Source organism: Sinocyclocheilus rhinocerous, unplaced genomic scaffold (assembly GCF_001515625.1).
Source record: "Sinocyclocheilus rhinocerous isolate Xijiao unplaced genomic scaffold, SAMN03320098_v1.1 scaffold1307, whole genome shotgun sequence".
Lineage (NCBI taxonomy): Eukaryota > Metazoa > Chordata > Actinopteri > Cypriniformes > Cyprinidae > Sinocyclocheilus > Sinocyclocheilus rhinocerous.
Window position 1 is genome coordinate 896627 of NW_015631048.1, and position 26030 is coordinate 922656.

Here is a 26030-nt window from a genome sequence, read left to right on the forward strand (position 1 = left end):
AACATTTTAAGTATTGACACAAACAGCTCATTGAATTGTCTTGAATTGATTTATTAAAATGGACATTTTTAACTGATTCACAAAAATGAATCAAACTGACTATCTAAATGTTTTATTCCACAGTTTAAGGTACTGATGGAGCACTTGGACCCAGATGAGGAAGATGAGGAAGGGGACGCTTCAGCCAGTATCCACGCCAGAAATAAAGCCATCACTGCTCTACTAGGAGGCTCCAGCCCCAAGAATAATGCTGCTGACTCGTATGACGACGACAGTGATGCGGACGAAAAGGCTCCTGGGGTAAGAAAGCCCCGGTGCTGATGTTTTCATTCGACTCTCAATTTCTAACGTTACCGTCACTTTAAAACGCCATGTTTTTGTTCCCTTCTAGTCGTCACGGAGATCCAGAAGAGGCGGAGATTCCGCAGAGGCATCAGGTCACATGAACGAAACGGTAAAAGCCATGGACGTCATCGCTATCTGCTGCCCCAAGTACAAGGACCGGCCGCAGATAGCGCGCGTTATTCAGAAGATAAGCACAGGCTACAGCATTCGCTGGATGGCCGGCTCGTACTCCGGCACCTGGGCAGAGGCCAAGAAACGCGACGGACGTAAACTGGTGCCTTGGGTGGACACTATAAAGGAGTCTGACATTATTTACAAGAAAATTGCCTTGACAAGCGCACACAAACTGTCCAACAAAGTAGTGCAGACTTTACGTTCACTGTACGCAGCCAAGGAAGGAACTTCCAGCTAATTAAATCTGTAATAACTCTGGAACGGTTACACCCAACAGACTCTCAGCAGCCAAACTTCATCAGGATTTAACGTTTTGTAAACTTAAGTCGGAGAGAAAAGAGTACTACAGACTCACAGGTTTTAAGATCCAAGGCAGGAACTGGTCGAATTAAAGAACGACGATTTTAAAAAGTTTGGTCTGTTTGGAAATGTAGATGTGATTCCTGTACATCTTTTAAGTTAAACGGAAAAGAAAGAAACGGAGCTCCTTCGCTGTTGTGCAGCAACTTGGTTGTTTGAATTTTCCCCCCCTCCACTGTATCATAGTTTAACACAAAACAGAAACAAAAAATGTTTATATCTCTGACGAAAAAAAAAAATCTGTTTAAAGAAATAAACCTAAAGTGAATGTTGGAAATTAGTCTGTTGATGTTCTTAATAAAGTGACCTTGGAGTTTAACCTAGCACCGGATGGATTTCTTTAGCTTAGCTCAGTTTCCAGGGAAATAAACTTTTAAACATCTCCTCTGCTTTATGTTCTACTTCTTTTGTGCTGTAAAATGGAGTCTCCTGGACATAATTTATTCAGTTGAAAGCAGAGCATGCAGTATCTGTCGCCTACATGGAAGGGAGGGTTTTTTGTAAATCTAGATTTTGATGTACTGGGTCAGGGTTTGGGTCTCTACACCCCACAGTGGGACGAGGGACCCCCAGCATGTGTGGAGGAACAAATACTGCAATAAATTTTTTACTTCTCTTTGTTACTTGTCTGGTTTGCGTTTGACTTTGATTTTTGATGTTCACGCTCATGCATCGTTTTTGAAAGTGTTGTTGTGTCGGCTGTAGATCTTGTTTTATGAGTGAAAGTTAAGATTTATCATAGATGTCTGCATACGTATACACTACCATGTAGTGTATTTTTTATGTTTTTTTGAAACAAGTCTCATGCTCACAGGGCTGCATTTATTTGATCAAAAATCGAGTAAAAACAATAATATCATGAAATACTATTACAATAATCTGTTTTCTTTTTTTAATATATTTTCAAATTTAATTTATTTCTGTGATGGCAAAGCTGATTTTTCATCAGTCATTCATTATTCCGGTCTTTAGTCACATGATCTTTCAGAAATCATTCCAATATGCTGATTTGGTGCTCAAGTATTCTTTTTTGGGGGGCCTACTAAGGTATTAACCATTTTAACACTTGGTTTAGATTTCTTGATCTGGCCATCTGGAATATTTAGTTAAAACCAGGATAAGTCATATTAAAAATAAAAACGGAAGATTGCTGCAACAACTTTTTTATACTTCATTGGAAATTCTAAGTCATACCACAGTCTAAAATGTGGTCAATCAGTTGTGGTTGTGGTTAACCAGGTCACAAACAGCATGGCCTATCACTCATTTCACTCTTGTAGTCTGTTTAACCACTTAAACCAGTTTTGGATTTGGAACGGCTTGAAAATTGCTAAACCAGCTACCATCCTTGTCTAACCCCGAGTAAGCGGAAACTAATTCTGTGGGGAAACATGGGAATTTTATGGCTAATGTTAAAGCTGACATTACGATTAATTAAAAAAATTTCAAACAACTAGCAATATTCTTCTTTAAAGGTTTAAATCAGGGCTGTCCAAACTCGGTCCTGGAGGGCCGGTGTTCTGCAGAGTTTAGCTCCAACCCTAATTAAACACACCTGAACCAGCTAATCAAGCTCTTACTAGGCATAGAAACTTCCAGGCAGGTGTGTTGAGGCAAGTTGGAGCTAAACTCTGCAGGACACCGGCCCTCCAGGACCGAGTTTGGACAGCCCTGGTTTAAATACAAGTTATACAGGACTGAAAACAGCGTATAGTTCGTTTACATTTGTTTAAGCTTGTCACAGCTTTGCCAAACTGGTGTTCAACAAGGTAGCCTATTCTAGCCTAAAAATCACCCAAACCTCTCTAAAACCATCCAAAGATCGTACTAGTCTGCAAACCATCTTGGACTAGTTTAAGTAGTTTTTTCCGACACAGTAGCGATTGAAAATTCTTGCATTAACAGTTCCCTCAGGGAAAGGCTATTTCACTACTGGAGGTTAAATGACCTACTTTTAATGTGACTAATAGGAAAGATGAACTAATTCACTCCATTTACCATGATGTAAAACACTGCTTGTCTGTGTGTGAGTGTGTTTAAAATGAGGACGCCCGGGCCACTTAACCCCTGCTAAATCAGTATAACAGGTGATAAAACTCAAACTTCCCGTCACAATGCTGAACTGCTCTGTACTGGACTACAGTATGACTCAGTTTGACTCATTTGGCTGTGATGCACAGAGTTACAAACCAGCTCCACGCCCACCAAACCAAAGCGAAGGGCGACTCACGCGCTGGACGAACACTCGGATTTGTCCTCGAGAAGTTACAAAAGAAAGAACATTCTGGCTTTGTTATGGACGTTATCGAGCTGGAGTCGTTTGTGAACAGCCCTCCTGGTGGATTCACAGTCGAGAGTCGCGCGGGCTGCAGAGTCGTGAAGTGGGACCAGGAGAATAGCTGTGTGTTCATCGATGAGATCCAGTCTAGCAAGGGGAAAGTGATTTTCTGTAATTCTCCAGGAAGGTAAATGGATTTAAATAACGTCATATGACAATATGCAGGTTTATATGTAGCGGGCTTTTGTAAATCTTCATGGCCATTTCAGGAAAGTCATAGTACGTACTTTGAGGGAGTACACCGATGTGAGACGACAGCTAACCTCAAAAACAATATACATCCTGGTGTCTGCATGCACCAAAACAAAGGTCGAAGAAAAGAGAAACAGAGATGTTCCAGGTAGGATTTTTTTTAAATTATTTAAAGTCCGCGTGAACCGGAAGTTGCTGCCGACTTTATTTCAGTGTAGTGACGTATTTCCAGCTGAAACGGAATATTGAATCGAGGGCATGGTTTTATTTTGGCGCTCCTCCTCTCCGTCTCTCACTCATAGCAATCTAACGGTTGGAGGGGTGTGTTTAAAAGGATATTCTGCCCAAGCCGTCAAACTGACGTCATCAGAAAAAGAATGCCATTCCAGAGCAGAAGTAAATGTTAAGATTTTGATTAAAGATTACGAAGATGAACAATTTTTTTTCAGCGGATTAACTTGCACGGATTAATTGTTCACATCAACACACGGTGGCCTAGAGTGAGCGGCGGCGGTGGGCTTGAGAACGGCGCGGCGGGCGGATTCGACGAAGGAGCGTCCGAATCGCATCATATGACCCCTCATCAAGTATTTCACACAGTGAAAGTCTTTGACCTGCTTCTGTAAATTAATGTGTTTTCGTACAAACAGAGACTGGTGTGTTGTGTGTGTATACATACATAAAATGATATATTAAAATATATTAATAAATGTATATTAAAATGACAAAATCATCTTTTAAATACGGTATTCTGAAAACTTGATCTTTCTTGAATTTGATATACATACACACAGAGAGAGAGAGGAGAGCGGGGTGAGTTGAGCCAGTTTTTACTTACTGCGTGTGTAAAGTGAGCACATGGGTCCAACCTAAATATGTACATGAATTTCAGGATATAGTGCATCTTTGGGAATAATCACTTTGGATCTAAAATAAATCACTTTCAAAATATGGCTTTCCAAAAAAAGTGGTCTCTTGGCTCAACTTGCCCCCAGTGAGGGGTAAATTAGAGGGAGAAGGTAAGTTGAGACACATGGAGTTAAACTGTGCCATTGATTATGCGAATATATGTTATAACATTTTCACCTTTCATTTTCACTTTTGCTATATCAAAGGAAGAGAAATTCAATAAAAAGTATTCTTAAAATCTATGCGTGAGCCTTGTGATGGACTGGCCATCCATCCATGGTTTTTCTCCACCTGTGGCTCAAGATGCCGGGTTAGGAGGATCCGATAATAATGGCATAGAGGTTTGGATAATAGGATGGATGGATGACTTCTTAATAGTTTTATTAAATGATACAGTACACAACTTCGAAGGCATTTTAATTATTTAAAAAAATTCAGAAAAAAAAAAAAAAACGGACTGCAATTTCAATGGCCAATTTTCATAAACAAGGCCTGTTTTAAAGTTTTCAGAACAAAATCAAGTTCAAAAAAAGAACAAAATCAAAAACATTTGGTCTAAAATTAATTTTAAAAAATGCAGAATTACAGTAATATACTTTGTAATCTTTTTAAATAAAATATATTTTTTATTAATACAATTATTTTTGATATTATCGGCATAACTATGTGACTGAAATGTAAATAAATAATTTAACATAGTGTTTAATATGGACTTGAACTGATATTTATGGTGATTATTAGTAATGTTACTAATATCAGTGATATATTAGTAAGCACTACAGTTGTAAAAATGAATCAAAACAGGAAATGCAATGTAGCTATGTATTACAATGTCAACAGGGAAGGTATTATTAAACTTTGACACCACTGTATACTGTATTTGTAAAGTCAAATGCCTCGCCTTGCCTTCTTATTATTGTACTTCATTACTTCATAGTTCTTGGGTATTATGTGGTGGCGATCAACGGCAGTCATCCAATGATCAGATGGGAGATGGAGAGAGGCTTAGACATGACTATTTCATCTGTTGCTGGAGAAAGTTATATAGTTGATGTGAGTTCAGTAGAGACTTTGTTTTTAATGATGTATGATGTACAAATTTAGTGTCCTGTTTCTGGCAATGTAAAAACTGAATATATATATATATATATATTTTTTTTTTTTAATGATTTTACAAGTTTAGTGGCCTTTTTCTGGAAATGTAAAAAATGAATTAAAAGTAAATGATTTTGTGTGTGTGTGTGTTAAGGTTGATGTTAGTGCTGCACTACAGGGATGGGTCGGTGAGAGCTTTCAAATCCTTGTTGATGTAGAAAAGGTAAAACCCATCTGGAAAGACACACATTTCACCATCAAGTACCGTTCTGACGCCCTTTTTGACATTCCCTACTGGTTCGGCTGCAGCAAACGACAGTTCAAGGTGTGTTTTAATAAATAAGCAGACCTCTCTGATGATTTCTAGTATTGTGACTATGACAGGAAATCTGATCTTGCAGGTCTCTTACCATGGAAGATGAGATCAACACCCAAAATGTTGTGTGAAACACCAAATATCTACTGAAAACAGGCTTCAGTCTGTGGAAATTGAAGCCCTGCACAGATGAGGAGACCATTAATGCACCTTAAAGGACAGTTTTACTGTAAATAAAACTTTATTTTGCTCATGCCAGCAGTAATACAAAAAAATCATAAAGAAATGGAGATCACTGGAACTTAATCTTAATTATAATTCTGTTGAAGCAGACAGGTCAATTTCATAAATCCTCACATTGTAAACTAGCAAACTCAAGATAGTAAAAATACTTTTTTTTTAAAAGGGTCACTCCATGCAAAAGTGCCCGAATGTGTTACCTTCATTGCTTTAAATAGGTCATATCACGAGGAATCAAAATGTTACCTTTTTGGATTACTGAAATCAAGCCAAATAAACATAATTATATTATCTAACATCACGTTATGCTCTAAGTTGACACATTTCTTGTGCTGTTTCTGGCTGTGTGTAGCACCTACAGCTCTGCATATACTTCCAGAGAATCAATAGAAACGTGCAGTTAGGGCTGGGCGATAAAACGATAACGATAATTATCGTGATGTAATTCTCCTCGATAAAACGATAACGAGTTCGATATAATGTTTATGCACCAAAAACGGAACAAAACCGCGCTACTTGGCAGCGTAGCATGAGCTCACTAGAGCAGATGCGTTTAGTCACTCACTGATAACAGCGCTGTGAGATCCAGTGTGAAGCGCTTGAATTCAGCGAAGAACACAAATGACTCTGTGATTTAAACTAGTTTAAAGCCAGCTGAAGCAGCGTTGACAAACAGGAGAAACACTGTGCGCAACGATACAGTCAGAAGACTTTTCAATGAACAAATCGCCATCATTTACCATGGATTTACTAGTAACACTAACTGCACCATGGTATTGTGGCAGAAATGTGGAATAATAAGAAATTATATTATATTAATGAAGACATGAATTAAATATATTAACGGAGTGAGGGAATATAATTACAGTATTTTTTGTGATCAAGCTATAGCATTTGTGCATTTATACTAAATGTATTTAGACTTGTTTTTTATGCAAATAACTAGAAACAATATAGATACATTTATACCACAGTATTGAGGTGCTATATGTGTGGTTTTAACTGTGGTTATCATGATCGGTGGTTAATTTTAATAAAACTAAAACGGTCAGAATAATTACCTTTCAACATTTAAATATGAGGTCATCACGATTTGAAATTTATCGTGATAATTATCATTATCAACTGATATGAACATTTTATCGTGATACTTTTTTGGCCATATCGTCCAGCCCTATGTGCAGTTATACCCTGATAATTTCAGTCTGACATTTCATCACTGATTATTTTGTAACCCTGTCATGCAATGCAGACTTTGCAAAGAGGCTGAGGATTTTGCTGAACTATATTTCACACAACAGGAAACCTGCAATCCGGTGCCTGACCAGAACTTGGCATTTTTAAAGGCACAGTAACAAAAAACTGACCAATTAAATCTAAAGCTCAGAGAGAGGTGTGAAATGATCATTTTTTTGACAAATCTTTACAAACCTTACATGTTGACCTCAATGAGAAAACTAAAGCATGATATGACCCATTTAAAACATTTCTTCAAATACCATATACTGGGATAGTTACAGTAAAAACGGTCGTCTTTTGTTGTTTTTTAAATCTTTGTAATATGTACATATCATACTGCAATTAAATGCCTTTGTGACCATCCCTGTGAACGCTTCACACTGTTCTTGCCACATCCTCTGACTAACTGACAAACCATTAACCGAAAGAGTTGATCTACACTGATCTGTTTGCACTACCGTTTCAGCTGCAGAAAAATCTGTTTGGCACAGTTCAGGGCAAGAGCAGAAGTGTTGACACTACTTTGGTGATGGTCTGGATGTACTCTTTGTAGTCACTGCCTCCATAGGTGAGCATCAGGTGATTTATGATTCCCACGACACACATGAGTGACAGGAAGAAGAGAATGCGTTTCCCGAACAGGAAGCCAGGAGTGCTGTCAGGCATACAAGCAGAATATCTGTTAACAAATCTGGTGTGTGTTACAACACATGGTTGATGTGTCTGTATAAAGCAACATCCAGGGCTGAAACCACAATGTGATCTTATCACGCAAGTTCTGCCCATATCATAAATTTGCAACAGTTCAATGACTAATAGCCTATTTGTATTGAGATTAACGTTAGGCAACATCTAATGCTGCTGGAATGCAGAACAACACACATTTGTCTGTGTTTCATGTAGTTTTAAGGTCAGGAACCTCAGAAGATGTTTCAGTTGACTCTAATGCAGCTTTAGCACAAGAAAACATATATTTGATGTTTAAAAGGCCTTATTTGTTCATAGTTATGGATTTAAAAATCTTACCTCTGGCAAGTCTGCCCTAAGTAGCCAACAAAGTACTTCTGCCGGACCACAAGGTAGATAATGCCAGCAAAGGCAGCTGGAGCTGCAACAAAAAGGGTTTTGTTATTTAAATTATATCAGAGGTATTTTATTAAGGCTGACTTTCATTATATATGCGGTGGTTCCTTAGCAACTCAATTAGCCTACTATTTCAGGGGTATTCAGAAATAGAGCAAAGTTATTATGCAGACAAATATTTGCACACGGGTCATAACAGAAATTATTAGCCAGGAAATGCAAACCATTTCTACTATGTTACAAAGGGGTATTTTCTTTGGTCTGATCCTATCACTATATTGTAGTGAACGTTAAAAATAACACAGAAAATAACAAAGGCACTTTCACTTCTAAAAATATTGATTACGTGCTCATTCAACTCAATCACTTGACTGAATTTTTTTTTTAATGAGGAATATGATTAATTGAATTGTACCTTGGCTGAGGCAGATACCAGCGCACCACAGTACTGCCAGAAATGTGGGGTACGTGTCCATGCAGTTTCGACTGAAAAAACAGTAAATACATAACGTATTATGAAGCAGATAATTTTATTAACTGATAACTTTTTCATACAGCTTCAGAAACTAACTCTGTCAGCTAACTCTGGTATTTCATTTGACCAAACTGAAGACGTGCTGTCAGTTCTTCTTGTAGTACTTCCATGTATCTTTTAGAAATATTGTGAAAGAGCTGTTCCTCTTTGGTGGTGGTTAATGACACTTTATGATTGCATCTAAATTGAGACAAACTACCAAACCAGAATCCAACAGTCTAGATATGCAACTGATAATAATGCTGTCAGTTTGGTTTATTTGAAAAATAATAATAATAAAAATAAATACATTTTTAAAATACAGGTCTCATCCACCTGATCTAATTTTTTCTTGGGGAAATCATATAATTGACTGTGCAATACATAAGGATACTAGAAGTAGATGCAAGCTACGTTTTTGAACGTTAGAATAATTTTTCTACCTTTTCCCCCTTATATTCACATTCATAACTGACTTCAAATTAGCCCATTTACATTAATGTAGACTTTATGAGAAACTTTAAATAAGTGACCAATTAAATGTACAGCTATAGGCTTTCAATATACAGACAGAAAGACCAGTGCAACCCTTTTGCAACATTACGATTATGTAAATAAAGAACAGGAAGAACAACAGGAAAATGTCGAGCTGTTATGCAAAAAAAGCTACACCAACACTATTTCATAAACAGATCATTTATCTCTCTCTATAAAAAGCTCTTTTGGCGCTTAAAAGTAATAGTTAATTTTTCAGTCAAATTCTAGAGTGGAGAAGCTTGAGTCAATGTTACTCACTTTGCACAGGACAAACGTTCAAACGCTGCAGAATGATTTTTGGAATGTTGACCGGTGCACTCTTTCTCAACCTTTAAGGCGAAGAACACTAGAGGAGAAGTTAATATATTAAAGATTGGACATATTAGTTTAATGCATGTGCATGTATATTTAGGCTACATTATGGACTAATTCCTGGTAGTTGTATAAACACAGCACAATGTGTTCAAAGATGATTTGCATACACATTCTACATGAACATCTTTCAATTATACAAAATAAAAATAATAGTAATAAAGTCTAAATGTCATACCATTCTGAACGACGCTGAGAAGAGTGACAAGCACAAGCAAGAAAATGTTGTCCATCACTGCTACATACATGTTCTCAAGTGTGCACTGCGGGTCTTGTCTCAGACTGTTGTCTGATCATTTTTAGCATCACAGATAACATCACCACTAAACTGATGCGTTTCCTGAAGGGAGGGCCAGTAGAACATTATCACTTCTGCTTCAGTGGCACATTTTGTACTTTTTGAAACTAAATATCTGAGTGTGGAAACTTGTTCCTGGTATAGCTACATTATCCATTTCACACCTCGTCCTAACAGTTGATATTTTAGGACAAAATTAAGTCCATCTGAACTTGAAGCCGACGGTCTGTTTCGCTGTTAAACACTGCCCTCTATTGGCTGAAACTGTTTTGCAGGTCTTAGCTGGTTTCAGCTTGTCTTCAACTCTAAATCCTGGTTCTGGATATCACCAAACACTGCATATTTTGAGTGTCTCTTTAATATGACACACCTGAATCAACTCAACAGCTCATTAACAGTGTCTCAATCTACTGAAATGTTGTCGAATTGGGGAAACAACTACAAATGTGCTTTTTTCAGGAGGCTGCCTTAATCAGGACTGATGACATCTGCTCTGAACCAGCCAACAGACCAGATGGTATCGTCACTTTTTTATTTAAACACTAAATATATAGAGTAAACTTAATGTAGTTAACCAAGCCTGGTAAATTCAGTTTTTGTATAGGCCTATAACTTGTTGAAGTAATTTAGTTGATATATTGTTGCTGTGCCGTTTCAGGTTTGAAACTATATTAATGTTAGTCAAAATGACTGCTATAACTCAAACAGAAAAGATGAACTTCACCTCTGATATTACAGCTGTCAATATATTATATGTTGAATAAATTAGCAGACAGTACGTTGACTCTAACTTTAAGCAACACTGTAAGATGTCAGAATTTTATTGCATTAGATAAAAAAATATGACATCAAACAATATGCAAATTATGATGGAGCTTTTTTCACAACTTAATTTTGAGATACTTATTTTTAACCAACTGCTCTGTCATTTTTTTTGTAGATCTATGAGGCAAGTTTTCCTCAAATATACACCGATGTCCCAACAGAATAACCATCATTGTTCCTCATCTTAATAATAAACATGCAACATTTCTGCAAAGTTTGACAACCAGAAAGTAACCAAGACATTTATCTTCGTTTTAACAATTTATCTAATTCGATACCTAACAAATTTAATTTTGCAAGGCGTTTTAAAGGCAGAGTAAGCGATTTCTGGTAGCCAATGTTGATATTTGAAATCACCAAAACAAACACGCCCCTACCCCAAAAGGGTCTTGCCCCTATTTTGATAGCTCCGCTTTTCTGAAGTGTTTTTGAAAAATCACATACCCTGCCTTTAATTGAACAGTGTGCTTCTGCTAGTATTTCTTTAAAACAAACAGCATTTGTTTTGATACTTTGTTACAAAGATAATACATTTACATTTTCATTTGAGGCTTAAGTGTCTAAACTTTTTTGGGCACTGCTTGTTTTCACACTCTTTAAAATAACCAAACTCAGACCTTTTTAAGTGGACCAAAAAATGAACAAAGTGAAGCTCTTTGCATTCACATTTTCCATGTCCAATTAAAAATGGACTCTTGGTTTCGGTCACTTGAATATTGTACTAATGATCATAATGATTATTTTATTTTTAATGAGGCAATAGATGCTCTTGGTCCGACAGTATTAATATTTTGCAGCAAATGCTGGACTGTAAGCAAAAAGCACTACTGCACCAAAGGAGGAGACATTCAATTAAAATATGAACACATTTCTAATATTGGCATACTCTCAATGGTAATGTGATCATGAAATTAAGTGCAATATATATAGTTGTTTACGATATACAGATCATGGAAAACTGGGGAAATGTCCAGAAAAATAAATAATGGAAATGTCTTTGTAATTGCTGATAAATATATTTTTTCCATTTACCCTATTGTTAAAAGATTTGGGTCATTCATTTTTTTTATTTTTTATTAACCTTTATTCAGTAAAGGATAAAGGATGCATTAAATTGATCAAAGTTAACAATGTTTAAGATTTCTATTACAAATAAATGCTGTTCAGATAGTACTGTTTCACAATATTATTGATTTTACTATATATTTGATGAAATAAATGTAGTCTATGGTAAACATAACTGCAGGTAATGCAAATATTTTATTGGTTAGAAACTGCTAGTTCTATCCGAAAAAGTGTAGGAACCCCATATACAATCAGTGTGAAAGTGAGGCTTTTACTCTTCACTCACATGCACAATTAAAAGCCAATAACCACAACATATTCAATTTTTGGGACCATTTAATATAAACCGCTTTAAATCCAGTAATAACCATAAAAAAAAAAACACAACAACAAAAATTATTAAACAACTGTACAATGCTGTACAAACCTTTACAAATGCATTGGGCATAATTTGATCTTCAAACATTGCGTACTCTGCACCATTTAATGTTCTTTATTCTTCAAGGATATGAGACAAATATGAAAATATGATTTAACTGATGATGCACCACAGGCTTTCCTAACAAAAGTCTTGCATTCCCAATACGAAACTACAAAGAGAACTTGTTCTGACACCAGACCAAACTCACGGTTTGTAAAATCTAAAAGCTTTTCTTGATCAGAAAAATATATCCAAGCCATTAAAATCGGTGTTGTCAATTGCAGTCTGGCCCATCCCTGATTGCATGTATTCATCAAGATTCAATCCGGAGTCATTAGTAGAAGAAGGGTAGGTTAAAGCTGCTTCTGGAACCACAGTTGCTACAGAAGGAATTTGCTGTGTCGTCTCCGCATTCTGGCCATTGTTCAACATCTCAAGGAGCCCCGTGCTGTCAGGTGAGAGGTTACGGACGGTCGTCGCAGGAGACAAAAGCTCAGCGAAGAACTGGTCATACGCCGGGCTGTCGTACACTGACGTACTCGAGGTGACCGAGTAAGGCGACGAGAGGGCTGTGCTGTCCGGTTTTGGTGCAGATTCTCCTGCACTTCTCAAAAGCTGGTTTAGTTTGGCCAGTTTCTTCTTCTTAGCCTTAAGTTTTTTCAGTAGCTTCAGCCTGAGGGCTTCTGTAGTGCTAATGGGCTGCTGGTCTGCCGAAAGGCTGGGATATTTCTTAATAGATGCACCACATATGCCACCAGGAAGGGTGACTGGTTTGTGCTGAGGCGCTACCGCAGAATTCCCGCCACTTGAATTTAGCAGTTTCTTGTTTAATAAGAAGCCACCGAACATGTCAGCTGGCTTTGCTAGCAGAGCTTCGTTGTCACATTTCAGAACGGGTTTTGGTTTCGGAGCGGGAGGAGGAAGTCTTATTGGTGTCGACTGGAAGGAAGGATGGCACTGAAGTAATGAGGACGCAAGCGGTGGAGGTGCATGTACTGGTGTAGCCACTGACGTTCTCAGCTCAACTGGATTAGAAACCGAAGAGCATTCCTTCAAACCAGAGCTTTGGGGTTTTGAAGGTTGACAAATGGACTTAGAGATACAAGATGAACTAGATGCTACAGGAAGAGTGAGGAGAGCGGCCGGCACGACGGCTGGGCTCTGGGGAATCTGAAGATCCTCAGTGGCTTTGTTCTCATCAACCAGAGTGAGGGTCACAATGTCTGTATGTGACAGACCCTCAAAGGTGTCCAGTAATGTGGTGCTGCCTATGGATGTATCCAGAGCGCCGGCGGCAGTCGAGTCTCCCACGGTGAGCACGCCGAGGACACACGTGTCATCGGCCACAGAGTCTGACAGTTCGTGCGTGTGTTTATCATCGACATTCGTAAGTGCCGAGGGAGCTGTCGGTGAGCAAACCTCTGAAGCTTCATCTTTAGTGGAGTCTGATTCCCAGAAAACAACATGAAATTCATTGGCAGGAAATGAAAACCTCTTGTGGATGATGCTGTGAGGGTATTTCAAATCATCCAGTTCCAGCCATGACCCTAAAAGACAGAACACAAACATGTAAATGAACCACTATTAAGTTTAAATTTGAATAATTAACATTATATTTTACAGAGCAACTAGTCTGAGATAAATTTACAGCTAATTTTACTAGTTATTTAATAACAGCTGATCATTTTTAGTCGATAATTCATGGTGTCTTTGCTTATTTTTGGTAGCATGCAAGTAAAACAATGCGGAAACATACCTTAAGCGGAACAAATGTGTTGTTTTTAGCAACAATAAACTAAATTCAAATTAATCATTGGCTAACGGGATTCAGAAGAAGAACAACTACATACACTACCATTCAAAAGCTTGGGTTAAATAAGAATTTTATGTTTCTGAAAGAAGACTGCATTTTAACGTGTCCTTGTTACACGTTACATGTACTTACTATTATAATAACAATGAATTATGCATAATTACATGCAAGTAACCCTAAGCCAAACCATATTGTAAGTACATGTAGTTAATTATTATTATTCAGTACTTAAATGTATTACACTGTAACAAGGACACCTTAAAATAAAGTGTAACCAATATTTAAAAAAAAATGTAAATGTAAATTTTATACATTTAAAAAAATTTTTTAAATACATTTCACAATTTAATCAATATATTTTAAAATGCAATTTATTCCTTTGATGGCAAAGCTGAATTTTCAGCATCATTACTCCAGTCTTCAGTGCCACATGACTTCAGAAATCATTCTAATATGCTGATTTTCTGCTCAAGAAACATTTCCTCATATTATTATTGTTTTGCTGCTTAATAATTTTGTGGAAACTGTGCTTAATGTTTTAACAGAACAGCAACTAATTGAAATAGAAATCTTTTCTAACATTATAAAAGCCTTTACGGTCACTTTTGATCAATTTAATGTATCCTTGCTGAATAAAAGTAAGGGAAAAAACTCTAAACTTTCGAATGGTAGTGTGAATAGATCAGCTAATGAACTCACAGAATAAAAGACTCACCATTGCTCTGGCGGATCCAAGTGGCAAAGTGCATTAGATGCTTATTGTACTGGATAACAGTGCTAACATTGTAGTGTGCGCCCTGGAACTCAAACGAGTATTTAGAGAGGTCTTTCCTGGACAAGCCCTCCACAAAGTGCAGTGCAAACACAGAGGACAGCCTGCAAAAAAATGATCAAAGACAATCAACCAACCGCAAAGACCAACAGGTTAAATTGTGATGAAACAGGGTGGTAAGGAAAAAAAGGAAATGTATAGCTATTCCAACTCTTACTTTTCAAGCACCATTTTCCTCCTCTGGTTTTTACGGTTGCAGTTACTGCACTGAGTGCGGTGGATGGCTTTTAGTGGGTGCCAGTCATTCAGAATCTGAGTGAATGTTGTAAGAGTCTTCTCAACACTGCAAGACAAGAAGAGGGTTGTGTTGCATCCAATTACCTACACTATTACCACGTATTTGATTTAATTATCAAATACAAATGATTTCAAATTACATGGCTAAAACCTTTACCTGTTATTTAAAGTATAACTACAAGAAGTGCACTTAAATTCCCAACGGACAGTGTGCTGGAAAAGCTCTTGAGCCCACTTGTCTGAACGCAGAAGAAGAGGGAGAGCAAACACGGGTGTTTCCTGCTGACCTGTATGACAGACAAGATTATCACTCAACACAAATGACAAGCAACAGATTGAGATCAAATGGTTTTATGATTAGCTGTTGAACCATTTTACCAATTTCACACTTGAGTGTAGGCTGAAGGAGTTTGAAGAGTGACAGACGGAGCGCAGACAGCTGCCGCTCTGCCTCACACAGGACATCGGCGGGCACTCTGGTGTCCTCATCTGCAGAACAAAAAACAGGTAAGCTCTCCAGCATGTGAATGCAGACCTCTTCATAAAAGTGTATTTTTGGGATGAGGTAAATTTATAAAAAAAGTTGCATCAGTTTCTGTTTAAAATATTGTTTTAACATATGTATACATACATAATTATTAATAATATAAATACCTTCAACTGTGTAATAAGTTTAAATGCCTTTATACTGCACTAGTCAACATTTGAAGTGGATCAAAACCTTTCATCAAAGTGTCTTAGGACAACTTTTAACTTTTTTGATCCACTTCAAATGTTGACTATTGTATATTATGAAATTAATTTGATCAATTTATAATGTTATAAAATTACATTTATAGTGTGTTAATATATATGAATAAATACTTTAAGTTAAAGTTAGTTAAATAGCTTGCGTTGGTACCGAGAACCGTGGATTTTCACTGGTATTGGTACCGAATACTGAAATTTTGGTACCGTGACAACACTAGTCTTACTATATATAAACACAAATAATTGAAAGCTAAATAACTTACAATCAAATCACATATGAATACATAATTACAAATAATTGTAACTTATAAATGATTTTCATTTACTTAAATATGCACACAGTTAAAAGGAATATTAAATATTGTATGTTTGTAATTTTTTGTACTTAACTTAAATCAATGTTAACAAAATATAAAAAAATTATTTATAATTTTAAATGGTACTGTATTAAATATGAATACATAAATAATATTACTATTTACTTTATAAATTACTTTTATAATACATTGTTCTAAAAATAATACATATTTTAAATATTTGAAAGTTTAATTCTGTATTAATATTTAAACAATTTATAATTGTTATCTATATCAACAAATAATAATATAAGTTTACTTTGTAAATGACTTACAATTAATCTAGCATAAATAAACAAAATACTAATAAAATAAACACTAATAAAAAAAATTTCGAGCCCTGGAAGGGTTTGCTTTCTCTTACCTTCACACTGTTGCTCCTTGGATTTCAGATAGGAGCAGGTCTTATCATATGTGGAGCAAAGGTTCCAGACAGCAGAGCTGCTGGAAGGCACTGATGTCAACTTGTCAGTCAGCTTTACATTCTGACACGGAGTCTCTCTGATGGTCCGGCAGTTCACGAGCATCGCCAATAACGAATCCAACCAACACAGGTTGTCCTCATTTTTCCAGAAGAGATGAGGTTGCACAGGAACCAGCTCTGATGATTCCACATCTACATCCATTCCAACGATCTCCTCGACCTCATCTTGAGTACTAGATACACAATCATCCTTCTTGTCACACAAATCTAAATCTTCATGGGCGACAGCAGCAGGTAGATCTTCAGGATGTTGTTCCTCAGTGCCATTAATAGAGTCAGTCTTTCCAAGCATTGATTGTTCATCAGTAAACATTTGCGTCTCGACAGTGTCATCTGGAAGAGTGCCATCATTGACATCAGCACAACATGGCTCAGGCACAACAGACAAAATGCCTAGTTTCTCCTCTCTTGATCGCTTTGAAGGGGAGGATGCTTCATCCACATCGGATAGGGAAGAAATGTTCCTCTTACATCCATCTTTAGACAAGCTAGCACGCACATCTTCCAGAGATCTACTAACCAATGGGTAAAGGCACTGCAAAGCAACAGAAAAACACACGACAATCTCAATAGCCAATCAATCTTCTTTACAAAGAGTCACAAGCATTTAATACTATGACAAATATAATTTTACCAATATTGATAGCTTAAAAACAATGAATGAGTGAATCTCACAAAACATGTCACAAACGTGTTTAGCTTGTATCTCACCCCAAAATCAAAAGGACAAACTATGTTTTGCAGTAAGAAAATAAAGCCTAATTTTAGGATGGATATTTTTTGCGAACATTTGCAACTTCCTCCTAAAAAGATAATTAATGTAATCAAATTATTTTCATGACAAATTAAGCTCATTTGCCCTTTTTTTTAAATTACATTTTAACTGGAATGTGCACAGGTGTTTCACCTTTGATTTTATTAATTCATTATTATTTTCAATGGTGATTATTATTAGATACTCCCAACCATATTGCAACCTTTTCTTTCTAAACTAAAATCAGCATTAATAAATAGATTAAAAAAAACACTACCTTACTGAGAAAGTATCATTTAATTTATGTATTTATATTTTTTAAAACCAAAATTAGGCCCTATTTTCTTTATACAATAATTTTTGGTGTGTGTAATTCACACAATCTCTAATAGTAATTCTTATTAGATTTATCACTTTATTGCACCTTTTTTTCTTTCTGAACTAATATCAGCATAAATAAAAATACATACAAACCTTTCACCTTACTGAGAAAATAATACAATTTATTTATTTTTTGAATGCATGATTTTTTTTTTTAAATCATTGTGTTTCACAATGCAAAAATTATTAATGGGCCCAAAACTAGGCCATACTTTCTTTATGCAAGACAAATATTAGTTTGTTATTTTTGTTTTAGAGTAAAGTGACCCAGATATATTATTGACAGGTTGTGAGATTCATTCGGCTATTCATTGAAGTGTCAGCATTTCCTGACAAACAAGGAAAAAACAACAGACTACTCACCACTGGATTTGTACATAGCATAACAGTCTCCTCCAGGTTGACAGCATAAAAGCAGAGGGCATTTTTCTGACCTTTTGCCAAACACCAAGGACAGTTCCCTGGTGAGGCATTTCTGTCTTCACACTGTAAACAAACAACAATATATGAGAAATCACAATTACTCAACACAGAAAATACAAGACCCATTACACAACTATAAACAATCAGTGTACAGTACACAACTGAAGTGCTTTTATGACTATTCTTTCGCCTTTTACACAGATTTCCGTGTGTTTTTTCTCGTTTGAGGTGGGGGATCAATTCGATTCAATTTCCATACAATACAAACTAAATTTGAGCGGAGCTTTGCACGAGTGACAGAGGGAGAGAACTGAGCATAACTGACTTTTCCCAAATACCCCGCCAACGCTGGGGTCGGAGCCCCTATACCAGTGTCTTCGCCGTTCATTCTCATGCCACTGAGGTTTCCGTTCTTTGTCGAGTCCTGCTGCCATAAACTTGACATAACCGTGACACCTGGCTCACCGCCTGAACGCGCTGCAGTGAGAAAGAACAATTCATTTCTGAGACATCAACTGACCCATTCCGGGCTGATACACACAAAGCAAACATCTCAAACTAGTAGATTCGCATTCCCATACTAGTGCTTGGAAGTCAGTAAGAGAACAGTTTTGGCTTAGTTTAGTTTCAGTAGGCAAATATACGTGAGACAGCAGACTAATCCAATTTAGTATGCAAATGCACCATTGCTTACGATTAGGTCTTGAATGCTAAACATCCCATAAACCGAAGTAAACTTCACATAATATTAAACATTGTCAATAGTTTCTTAAAAAGTCGAATAAACACCAAAATCAGAAATTATATGGAAAATAAAGAGTCTCTGTTAAACTCTTTAAAACAATGGAAGAAGTAAAACATACCTTAACCTGAATGCTAAAGGAATACCAACAGGTTCTGCTTCGCAAACACTGTTTTCTTACTGACAAGTGAGTTTTGGATATACATAACGTTAGCTGCTATGTTAAATTTACAAGGCGCTATTGATAACTGCTGAAAGTGACCCGTTATGTAAAAAAAAACAAACATATAAAGCAGTTAGATATTTAGATTTATTTCTTTGTTGACCACGATCAGGCGCGAACAGCCACAGCAACAGTGAGCGGACTGGAAGACAAGCGCCCAAAAACCTTAAAAATTGCATTCACAACCGATTTCCCAGGTGCACATCGTCTGCACCAACACATACCTCGAAACCGGATCGAATGTGGAGAAATTCCAAACTGGATATTATACACTCATTAGGTAATTCCAGCACGCCGGTAGGAGACATTTCCATGTGCATGCTGTCCGTCGTACGCTCAACGTACTACTTCCGGTTTCGTTGGCGCAAGCAATAAAGTTTTTACAAAGATTAATTTACAGCACAAGAGCGCCATCATCCGGATTGTCTGCGTGTATTGCCGAACGACTGAACATATACTGTCTGAAATTAAATTAGGCAACAGACAGCAGGGATTGAATCAACACCATCAAAACACTCAAGTCTAAACTATAATTAACAGTAGATACACACAAATGGACAGGCAGAAACGTGTTAAATGAGATAGAAATTATTTAGAATTCTAAATGTGTATATGGTCTAAATAACGCGATTTCGATTTTAAAATTCATTTAATAATTTAATATATTGCTACCCACAATCTCTCTCAAACTTTGTATTTGCACGAGTATAAATATGCAAACGCACGGAGAGAGTAATAATACAGTAGGCTAGTATAGGAAAATAGTAGATAGGAAAATGTCTAAATTAATTTTCAAAAGCTTTAGCAGTTCAGTTTTCGTAATTGAAATAAAGATGGAGTTTCAAAATAAAGTAAGGTCATGGATATCTGATTATACAGCATATGTTGTTCTGTTCAATTTAAAGTCAAAACTAGGCAGAATAAGGAAAAGTAAACGTTTTATATCCTAAACTGGGGTGTTACATAATCCATCATAAATAGCATATGTATATGTACTTCCATTTCCTTGATAATACCTATGAACTATTTGGTAAATTAACTTTTTGTTTTATTTTATTTAAAATAGGCTACTACATGTATGGTAATAGTTTTTATTCTCACGTCGATTGAATAAAACCGACCAGGAGTCATTAGATTTCTATTTACTGTGGTCTGTCTGACCGCTCGCCTTTTTTCTGTCCTAACCAAAGTTACACGTAACACTTTTTTTCTGTTACACTTTTTTAAATTGTGATATTTAAACAAACGCAGCCTATACATGCCACATAAATCCCGATATGAAAAAACTGTACCCAAAAAAGTAAATATATTAGATCAGCAATAAACATGGCCGTATAAAGCATATCTAATCGATAATACATTTTGAAGTACTGTGTGCTCAGTACAGCATATGCCCATAGACTGTAAAAAAAAAAGCATATGCCCTGCGTCTGTGAGCATGTGCTCGAGCGGCGAAGCGCCTGTATTGAGGAGTCGTAGGGAGCTACAGCTGCTCTCTTCTGAAACAATAGAAGGCTATATGGGCATCGATTTCCCATCAGGCTCCCTCAGCGCTTTATCTGCTGCCCCCCGTCCCCACACAATACGAATTTGCATAATTTTTTCCCAAGATTTAGTCATTAACATTCATAGGCTCCGGTTCTTGAGATAGATAGATAGATAGATATTGAAAAAACATCAAGAGCAAAATAATAAGAATTATTGTGCACCATTGCTTTTCTTTAATTCCAGTCCATACTATCTATATATTTATCTGCTAAAATTACTACTGTAATTATACAATTTAAGTAAATCTATCAGTGGACGGACTAATCTAAATGCTATGATATCGAGATTAATGTTTTGAGAGAGCTAATTTTAACACCCAGAATACAAAAACCTTTAGTTGTGCGGGGGTCCTGCCATTTAATTATTCAAATCAAGCACTCACTAACAATCTGCAGAAAAGCTCATTTGACGTTGTTACATCGGATCATCTCGAAACTTTGTCATTAATCAACATTTCATACTCAAAAACCAATCCCACCGATTAAGCCACTTTAATAAATATTGCTCATAATTGCATATTTTGGTTAAAATCTGACTTGGAGGTTCATATAGTGTTTGATCTAAGCGGGGCGTCAGTCGGACCCAGCACTCTTTCATTCAGCGTTTCGCACTTCACAGCAACGCCGACGCTCCACATGGACTCACTCATTCATTCAGCACTCCGCGTGGAACACATAGAACACAGTACTACTACAGCCAACACAGTACACACAGCCTTTGCTTTAAACTGAGACAAGAAACACACACATACATTCCGTATTTTGTATTAACCCGCCATTTAAAACACTCGTGACGTTTCACAAAAGGCAGCCAATCGCAGGCCGGCTGTTATTAGGACAATGGAAAGCGCTCAGCCAATCGCAGGAGTGTTCGTCGTGAAAACAGCCAATGGCATGGAAGCCCTATTGAGAGTAATGCTAGAGGGTTGAGAGAGCAGACTACTGCGTATAGCTATTACATCCACATACAGCCATTGCAGTACATTCACTATCCAGACAAGACAGCGGTAAGTGTCAGCTTGTAGACATTTCAAAGTGTGGGGTAAGTACAAAAATTGCGAGAAAAGGTCAGGAAACCATACGGAATTGAAATGTAGCTTGTAAAAGAGCTATTTTAATGGCGGGGAGATTTTTTGTGAAACGTTAAAAATGAGAGTATTATCCCCTCAGAATGAAAATGAGAATAACCTTAGCTTTTATATTTCATTTGTCTTGATGTACGCCTTAAAATTACACGGAAAATAGTCGGTTTTATTCGAGGGGTTGAAATACTGAAAATGTGAAAAAATTAATTTATTCAGCCTATTCGAAATGTAACGTTAAGCGGACAACTAGGTAACAGAATTGCGTACAAACAAGGTCTATGGACGGTGATAGTGCCAGCAAGCAGCCATTGCAGCGCTTTACAAGGGATGTCTGTCAGAAGAACTATGAGAAATTATAAGAAAGAAAAAAAACAGACTAACGAAAAAATTAAAGCACAACGCCATTGTTATGTGTGTGGATTTATACGCTTGGTGATATTGAAGTGACAGAGATACGGGCGAAAAAAAATTACCTCAGGAGCTGCGCTTTACTGTAATGGCTGACTGTACTCGCATAGGAAACAAGGCAAATCCACAGAGCCATAGACAGGCGCAGTTCGCTTCAACTTTTTCAAATCGTGTTTTCTACCCCGCCGAACTCAAAGTACGCGTTTTTCGAGGCGGAAAATAAAAAATCCATCTTTCGTCGTTACAACCCGCGTATTTTGATATTTTTCCGTGCGTGAGAAGGATGTTAAATTGAGAGTTGAAGTGAGGTAATGCGGTCGCGCGGCTCCCCCTTATTGCAAAGCAGTGTAATGGCTGAGCGCTGACACAAAGAGAAGGAGCCATATTCTCAGTGTTAGTGCATGAAGACAAGCGGCCATTGCGAGCCCACAGCAAACTCTGCACAGCACAGACCCAATGTATTACTATACACCAGGCGAATGCACTGGGCTTTTTGCGAAGGAAACAATTTTCGGTCAGGAAAACCGACCGCGCCGTTTGTTTGTCGTGTCCAAAAGCGAGCAGGAAGGCGGGTGGAGACATTTTAGGGGGACTTTCTTTCATGAAGAAGGCTTTCTCACAAAATGGAAGAAGAAATATTGCCGTCGTTGTTGACCTCCTTTCCTTCAGCGAGACGAGAGTGTGCGCCATTGCTATTTGAACGGTACATAGAGAGAAACGGGCTCTTTTCAACGGAGAACTCGATTATTAAGAAATTTTACGAGTTTTGGATTTCGCGCGTACTTTGGCCCATAAAATAACTTTAATTAACCAGCTTATTTTTTTACATTTTTAACAATTTTTAACTTAGAAAAAATAGGGTTTTGGAAAGTTTAAGTATTTAAAACAACTTTTTTAATGTTTCATAAGTGCATGCAAGACGTTTTATTTTAAAAAGCACTATTATGGAAAGTAATTTGTCGTGTCATGTTTACATAATAAAACGTCAAATTCGTCGCAAAGAAAAACTACGCGCAAATGCGCGCCTCGCAAATAACTATTATTAGAGTAAATAATTAGTTAAAAGATAGCGTTGGCGTTTGTTATAATGCCAAAAGAAAATAGTATAAGCAACAAATTTAAATACTATATTTGGGAAGTAGAATTGAATGAAAATTAATTTAATGATGGATTTTCTTAATAAATTTCAGGATATTTAGGCAAAGATGGGGAAGGATCCAACAAAACCAAGAGGCAAAATGTCCTCTTACGCATACTTTGTCCAGACCTGTCGAGAGGAGCATAAGAAGAAACACCCCGAGGCCACGGTCAACTTCTCTGAGTTTTCCAAAAAGTGCTCCGAGCGATGGAAGGTCAGTCACACCTTTCGTTTACATTGTGTTAATGCCCTTTCCCTCTTTTCCCAACAATTATTTTTTTTCTTCCCTTCCTCAGACTATGTCAGCCAAGGAAAAAGGGAAGTTTGAAGATATGGCCAAACAAGACAAGGTCCGTTACGAGAGGGAGATGAAAAACTACATTCCACCCAAAGGCGAGAAGAAAAAGAGGTTTAAGGACCCCAATGCTCCTAAGAGACCCCCGTAAGCATCTCACTTGTTCATGAAGATGCATTAGCATTTGTGAAGGATGTAAAGTTTATAATTTTTTTGAATACTCCATTCCACCAAAGGTCTGCCTTCTTCATTTTCTGCTCCGAGTTCCGACCCAAGGTGAAGGAAGAGACCCCTGGTCTGTCCATTGGAGATGTGGCCAAGAAACTGGGTGAGATGTGGAACAAAACATGTGCTGAGGATAAGCAGCCATTTGAGAAGAAGGCAGCCAAGCTGAAGGAGAAGTACGAGAAGGTGAGAAAGGATGCCACGACTAATGAGCATCATGCTGGTAATGATAAACCTACTGAAAAACAACCATAATAGCAATTGATGTATTATCTACATTTGCTATATGAATAAGTTTCCTTTCTGAAAAAATGAATTTTCCTTTTAGGACATCGCCGCCTATCGCTCCAAAGGCAAAGTGGGAGGAGGTGCAGCCAAAGCCCCTTCCAAGCCAGACAAGGCTAACGACGATGATGACGAAGATGATGATGAGGAGGAGGATGACGATGATGAAGAAGAGGAGGATGACGAGTAGATAAATAACATTTAGAGCTTAGCTTGTTGTCTATAAAGCATTTAACCCCTCTGTAGACTTTACTGAGGCCATAAAATGGGTAAAAGAAATAAACAAAAAAACAAAAACCTAAAAGGAAAAAAATTAAATAAGGCTGTGTATATTATATGTTTTTAAGCTGTACAGTTTCTTTTTTTTCCCTTTTTTGTATAGTTCACACTACAGAAGTGTCATCTGTGTTTGTCTGAATGCCCCAACCCTTAATTTAGTTCTTAGTTTAATTTCTTAAAGATGGTTCCAACACCACTATCCTTGCCCGGTACAGTAAAAAAAAAAGAAAAAAAAAAGGGGGTTGTAAAATTGTCTTGGGGTCAGTGGAGTTTTAGACGTGCGCAGCACACAACCTAGTTTCATGTGAGGTTGTAGTTCATATCTTAATGTACTTTTGTTTGTTTACTCTTTTTCCAGGTTAAATATTATCATCATTAGTAAACCGCCGTATCAAAGTTATTTTACTGTATTTTGAATACCACTGTAATTGCAGAAATGATTAAAAATGTAATTGTTTTGTTCTGGTATGCTTCTGACATCAATAAACTTTTTTTTTTTTTAAATGAAGTTGCTTTCACTTTTTTCATAGCAGTAGATTTAATTGTGAAAACTGAAAGGAACTCGTTGGATCAAACTTAAAATGTAAGTGAATTTATCTGAAATGATTTTTTAGTGACGATTAGATAAATGCATTTTGTATTTCGCAGCTCTTCTGAACCTGAAGGTGAATGGAAGGATTTATGGGTTTGTCATGTCTACTCTTGTTCATGTCAAAGATCACATTAGGTAAACGCATTACCAGAAGAGCTTCATGTACCAACTTTAACGTTTTTATTACTAATTTAAAGCTATTTTTATTACCCAAGGCAAAGTGATTCCAAGCTCAATTATCTTTATGGTTATATTGATTTTCTTTTCAAAATCATCAGCACCATTTTATTATATTGATTGATATGTGTTATTATTTGGGCAGTAGATTTGAATGTATGGTTTTAGTTCACCAGCCAGTGAGTCGGTTTTGAGGCCTTCATGTTTTTCATGGCAAACACAGAGGCTTAAAAAGAACACATGAACGTATCATCGGATAAAAATCTCGATTAATCCGAGCCACCTGCTGTTCATTTGGTTAAACTGCATATATTACAGCGGTATACAGCGCCATCGTGTGGTCATTGTGTGGTACTGTCATATATTTATACAGGCCATGACGCTTCAATCAGATTTTTATAGATCAGCAATTCTCCATCCATGCCTTGATGCTCATGCCCTTATTTTTGAGCTTTGGGCATTTTTATTGGTTAATATACTGCCGTCCTTCTGCTACTGCGGACGGAATGGATTTTATTTAGTTGTTAACTGTATTCTAAAGTAAAGAAATATTTTTTTGTAATCACAAATTAAATACAATCAAAAAATTAAGTATATTTTGGTCTAATGATAAAGGCCAAATATGCAGACCACTAAACAACTTTCCAATAGCCTCTTTCATCCTCATGAATTGTTCATTCT

The 26030-nt window shown here is 36.9% G+C and overlaps 5 protein-coding genes across 10 annotated transcripts in view; 3 read left to right on the forward strand and 2 right to left on the reverse strand.

Annotated features, from left to right (window-relative positions):
• LOC107741154 (nipped-B-like protein B) overlaps nucleotides 1–1499 on the forward strand; it is a 34784-nt gene extending 33285 nt beyond the window's left edge. For both annotated transcript variants that reach the window (XM_016553758.1, XM_016553759.1), the window contains exons 46-47: nucleotides 124–300; nucleotides 392–1499. In XM_016553758.1, the coding sequence (XP_016409244.1) occupies nucleotides 124–300; nucleotides 392–757 (543 nt within the window). In that variant the 3' untranslated portion in view covers nucleotides 758–1499. The remainder of the gene's footprint in view (nucleotides 1–123; nucleotides 301–391) is intronic.
• Nucleotides 1500–3028: 1529 nt separating this feature from the next.
• Nucleotides 3029–6563, forward strand: LOC107741174 (uncharacterized). 2 transcript variants are annotated; one of them, XM_016553785.1, is made up of 6 exons: nucleotides 3029–3344; nucleotides 3427–3557; nucleotides 5256–5371; nucleotides 5568–5636; nucleotides 5723–5738; nucleotides 5815–6563. In XM_016553785.1, exons 1-6 carry the CDS (start codon nucleotides 3052–3054, stop codon nucleotides 5877–5879), a joined length of 690 nt encoding a protein of 229 aa, XP_016409271.1. In that variant the 5' UTR covers nucleotides 3029–3051; the 3' UTR covers nucleotides 5880–6563. The 2 variants fall into 2 exon arrangements, with proteins under 2 accessions (XP_016409271.1, XP_016409270.1); XM_016553784.1 differs by having other exon boundaries at nucleotides 5568–5738.
• A 293-nt stretch (nucleotides 6564–6856) lies between these two features.
• Nucleotides 6857–10241, reverse strand: LOC107741175 (arachidonate 5-lipoxygenase-activating protein-like). The gene is made up of 5 exons (XM_016553786.1): nucleotides 9893–10241; nucleotides 9601–9688; nucleotides 8707–8777; nucleotides 8235–8316; nucleotides 6857–7863 (listed from the first exon to the last, which is right to left on the reverse strand). Exons 1-5 carry the CDS (start codon nucleotides 9960–9962, stop codon nucleotides 7701–7703), a joined length of 474 nt encoding a protein of 157 aa, XP_016409272.1. The 5' UTR covers nucleotides 9963–10241; the 3' UTR covers nucleotides 6857–7700.
• Nucleotides 10242–12220: 1979 nt separating this feature from the next.
• On the reverse strand, nucleotides 12221–19671 carry LOC107741155 (SUMO-specific isopeptidase USPL1-like). 2 transcript variants are annotated; one of them, XM_016553761.1, is made up of 10 exons: nucleotides 19543–19671; nucleotides 19217–19275; nucleotides 18679–18830; nucleotides 18294–18416; nucleotides 16676–17330; nucleotides 15584–15694; nucleotides 15363–15492; nucleotides 15126–15251; nucleotides 14852–15012; nucleotides 12221–13870 (listed from the first exon to the last, which is right to left on the reverse strand). In XM_016553761.1, exons 3-10 carry the CDS (start codon nucleotides 18796–18798, stop codon nucleotides 12561–12563), a joined length of 2736 nt encoding a protein of 911 aa, XP_016409247.1. In that variant the 5' UTR covers nucleotides 18799–18830; nucleotides 19217–19275; nucleotides 19543–19671; the 3' UTR covers nucleotides 12221–12560. The 2 variants fall into 2 exon arrangements, with proteins under 2 accessions (XP_016409247.1, XP_016409246.1); XM_016553760.1 differs by lacking the exon at nucleotides 19217–19275 and having other exon boundaries at nucleotides 18294–18830.
• Nucleotides 19672–21775: 2104 nt separating this feature from the next.
• On the forward strand, nucleotides 21776–24806 carry LOC107741156 (high mobility group-T protein-like). 3 transcript variants are annotated; one of them, XM_016553762.1, is made up of 5 exons: nucleotides 21776–21872; nucleotides 23549–23710; nucleotides 23793–23938; nucleotides 24028–24202; nucleotides 24345–24806. In XM_016553762.1, the coding sequence occupies exons 2-5, from the start codon at nucleotides 23564–23566 to the stop codon at nucleotides 24489–24491; spliced, it is 615 nt and encodes a 204-aa protein (XP_016409248.1). In that variant the 5' UTR covers nucleotides 21776–21872; nucleotides 23549–23563; the 3' UTR covers nucleotides 24492–24806. The 3 variants fall into 3 exon arrangements, with proteins under 3 accessions (XP_016409248.1, XP_016409249.1, XP_016409250.1); XM_016553763.1 differs by having other exon boundaries at nucleotides 21789–21907; XM_016553764.1 differs by lacking the exon at nucleotides 21776–21872 and adding an exon at nucleotides 22649–23061.
• The last annotated feature ends 1224 nt before the right edge of the window (nucleotides 24807–26030 follow it).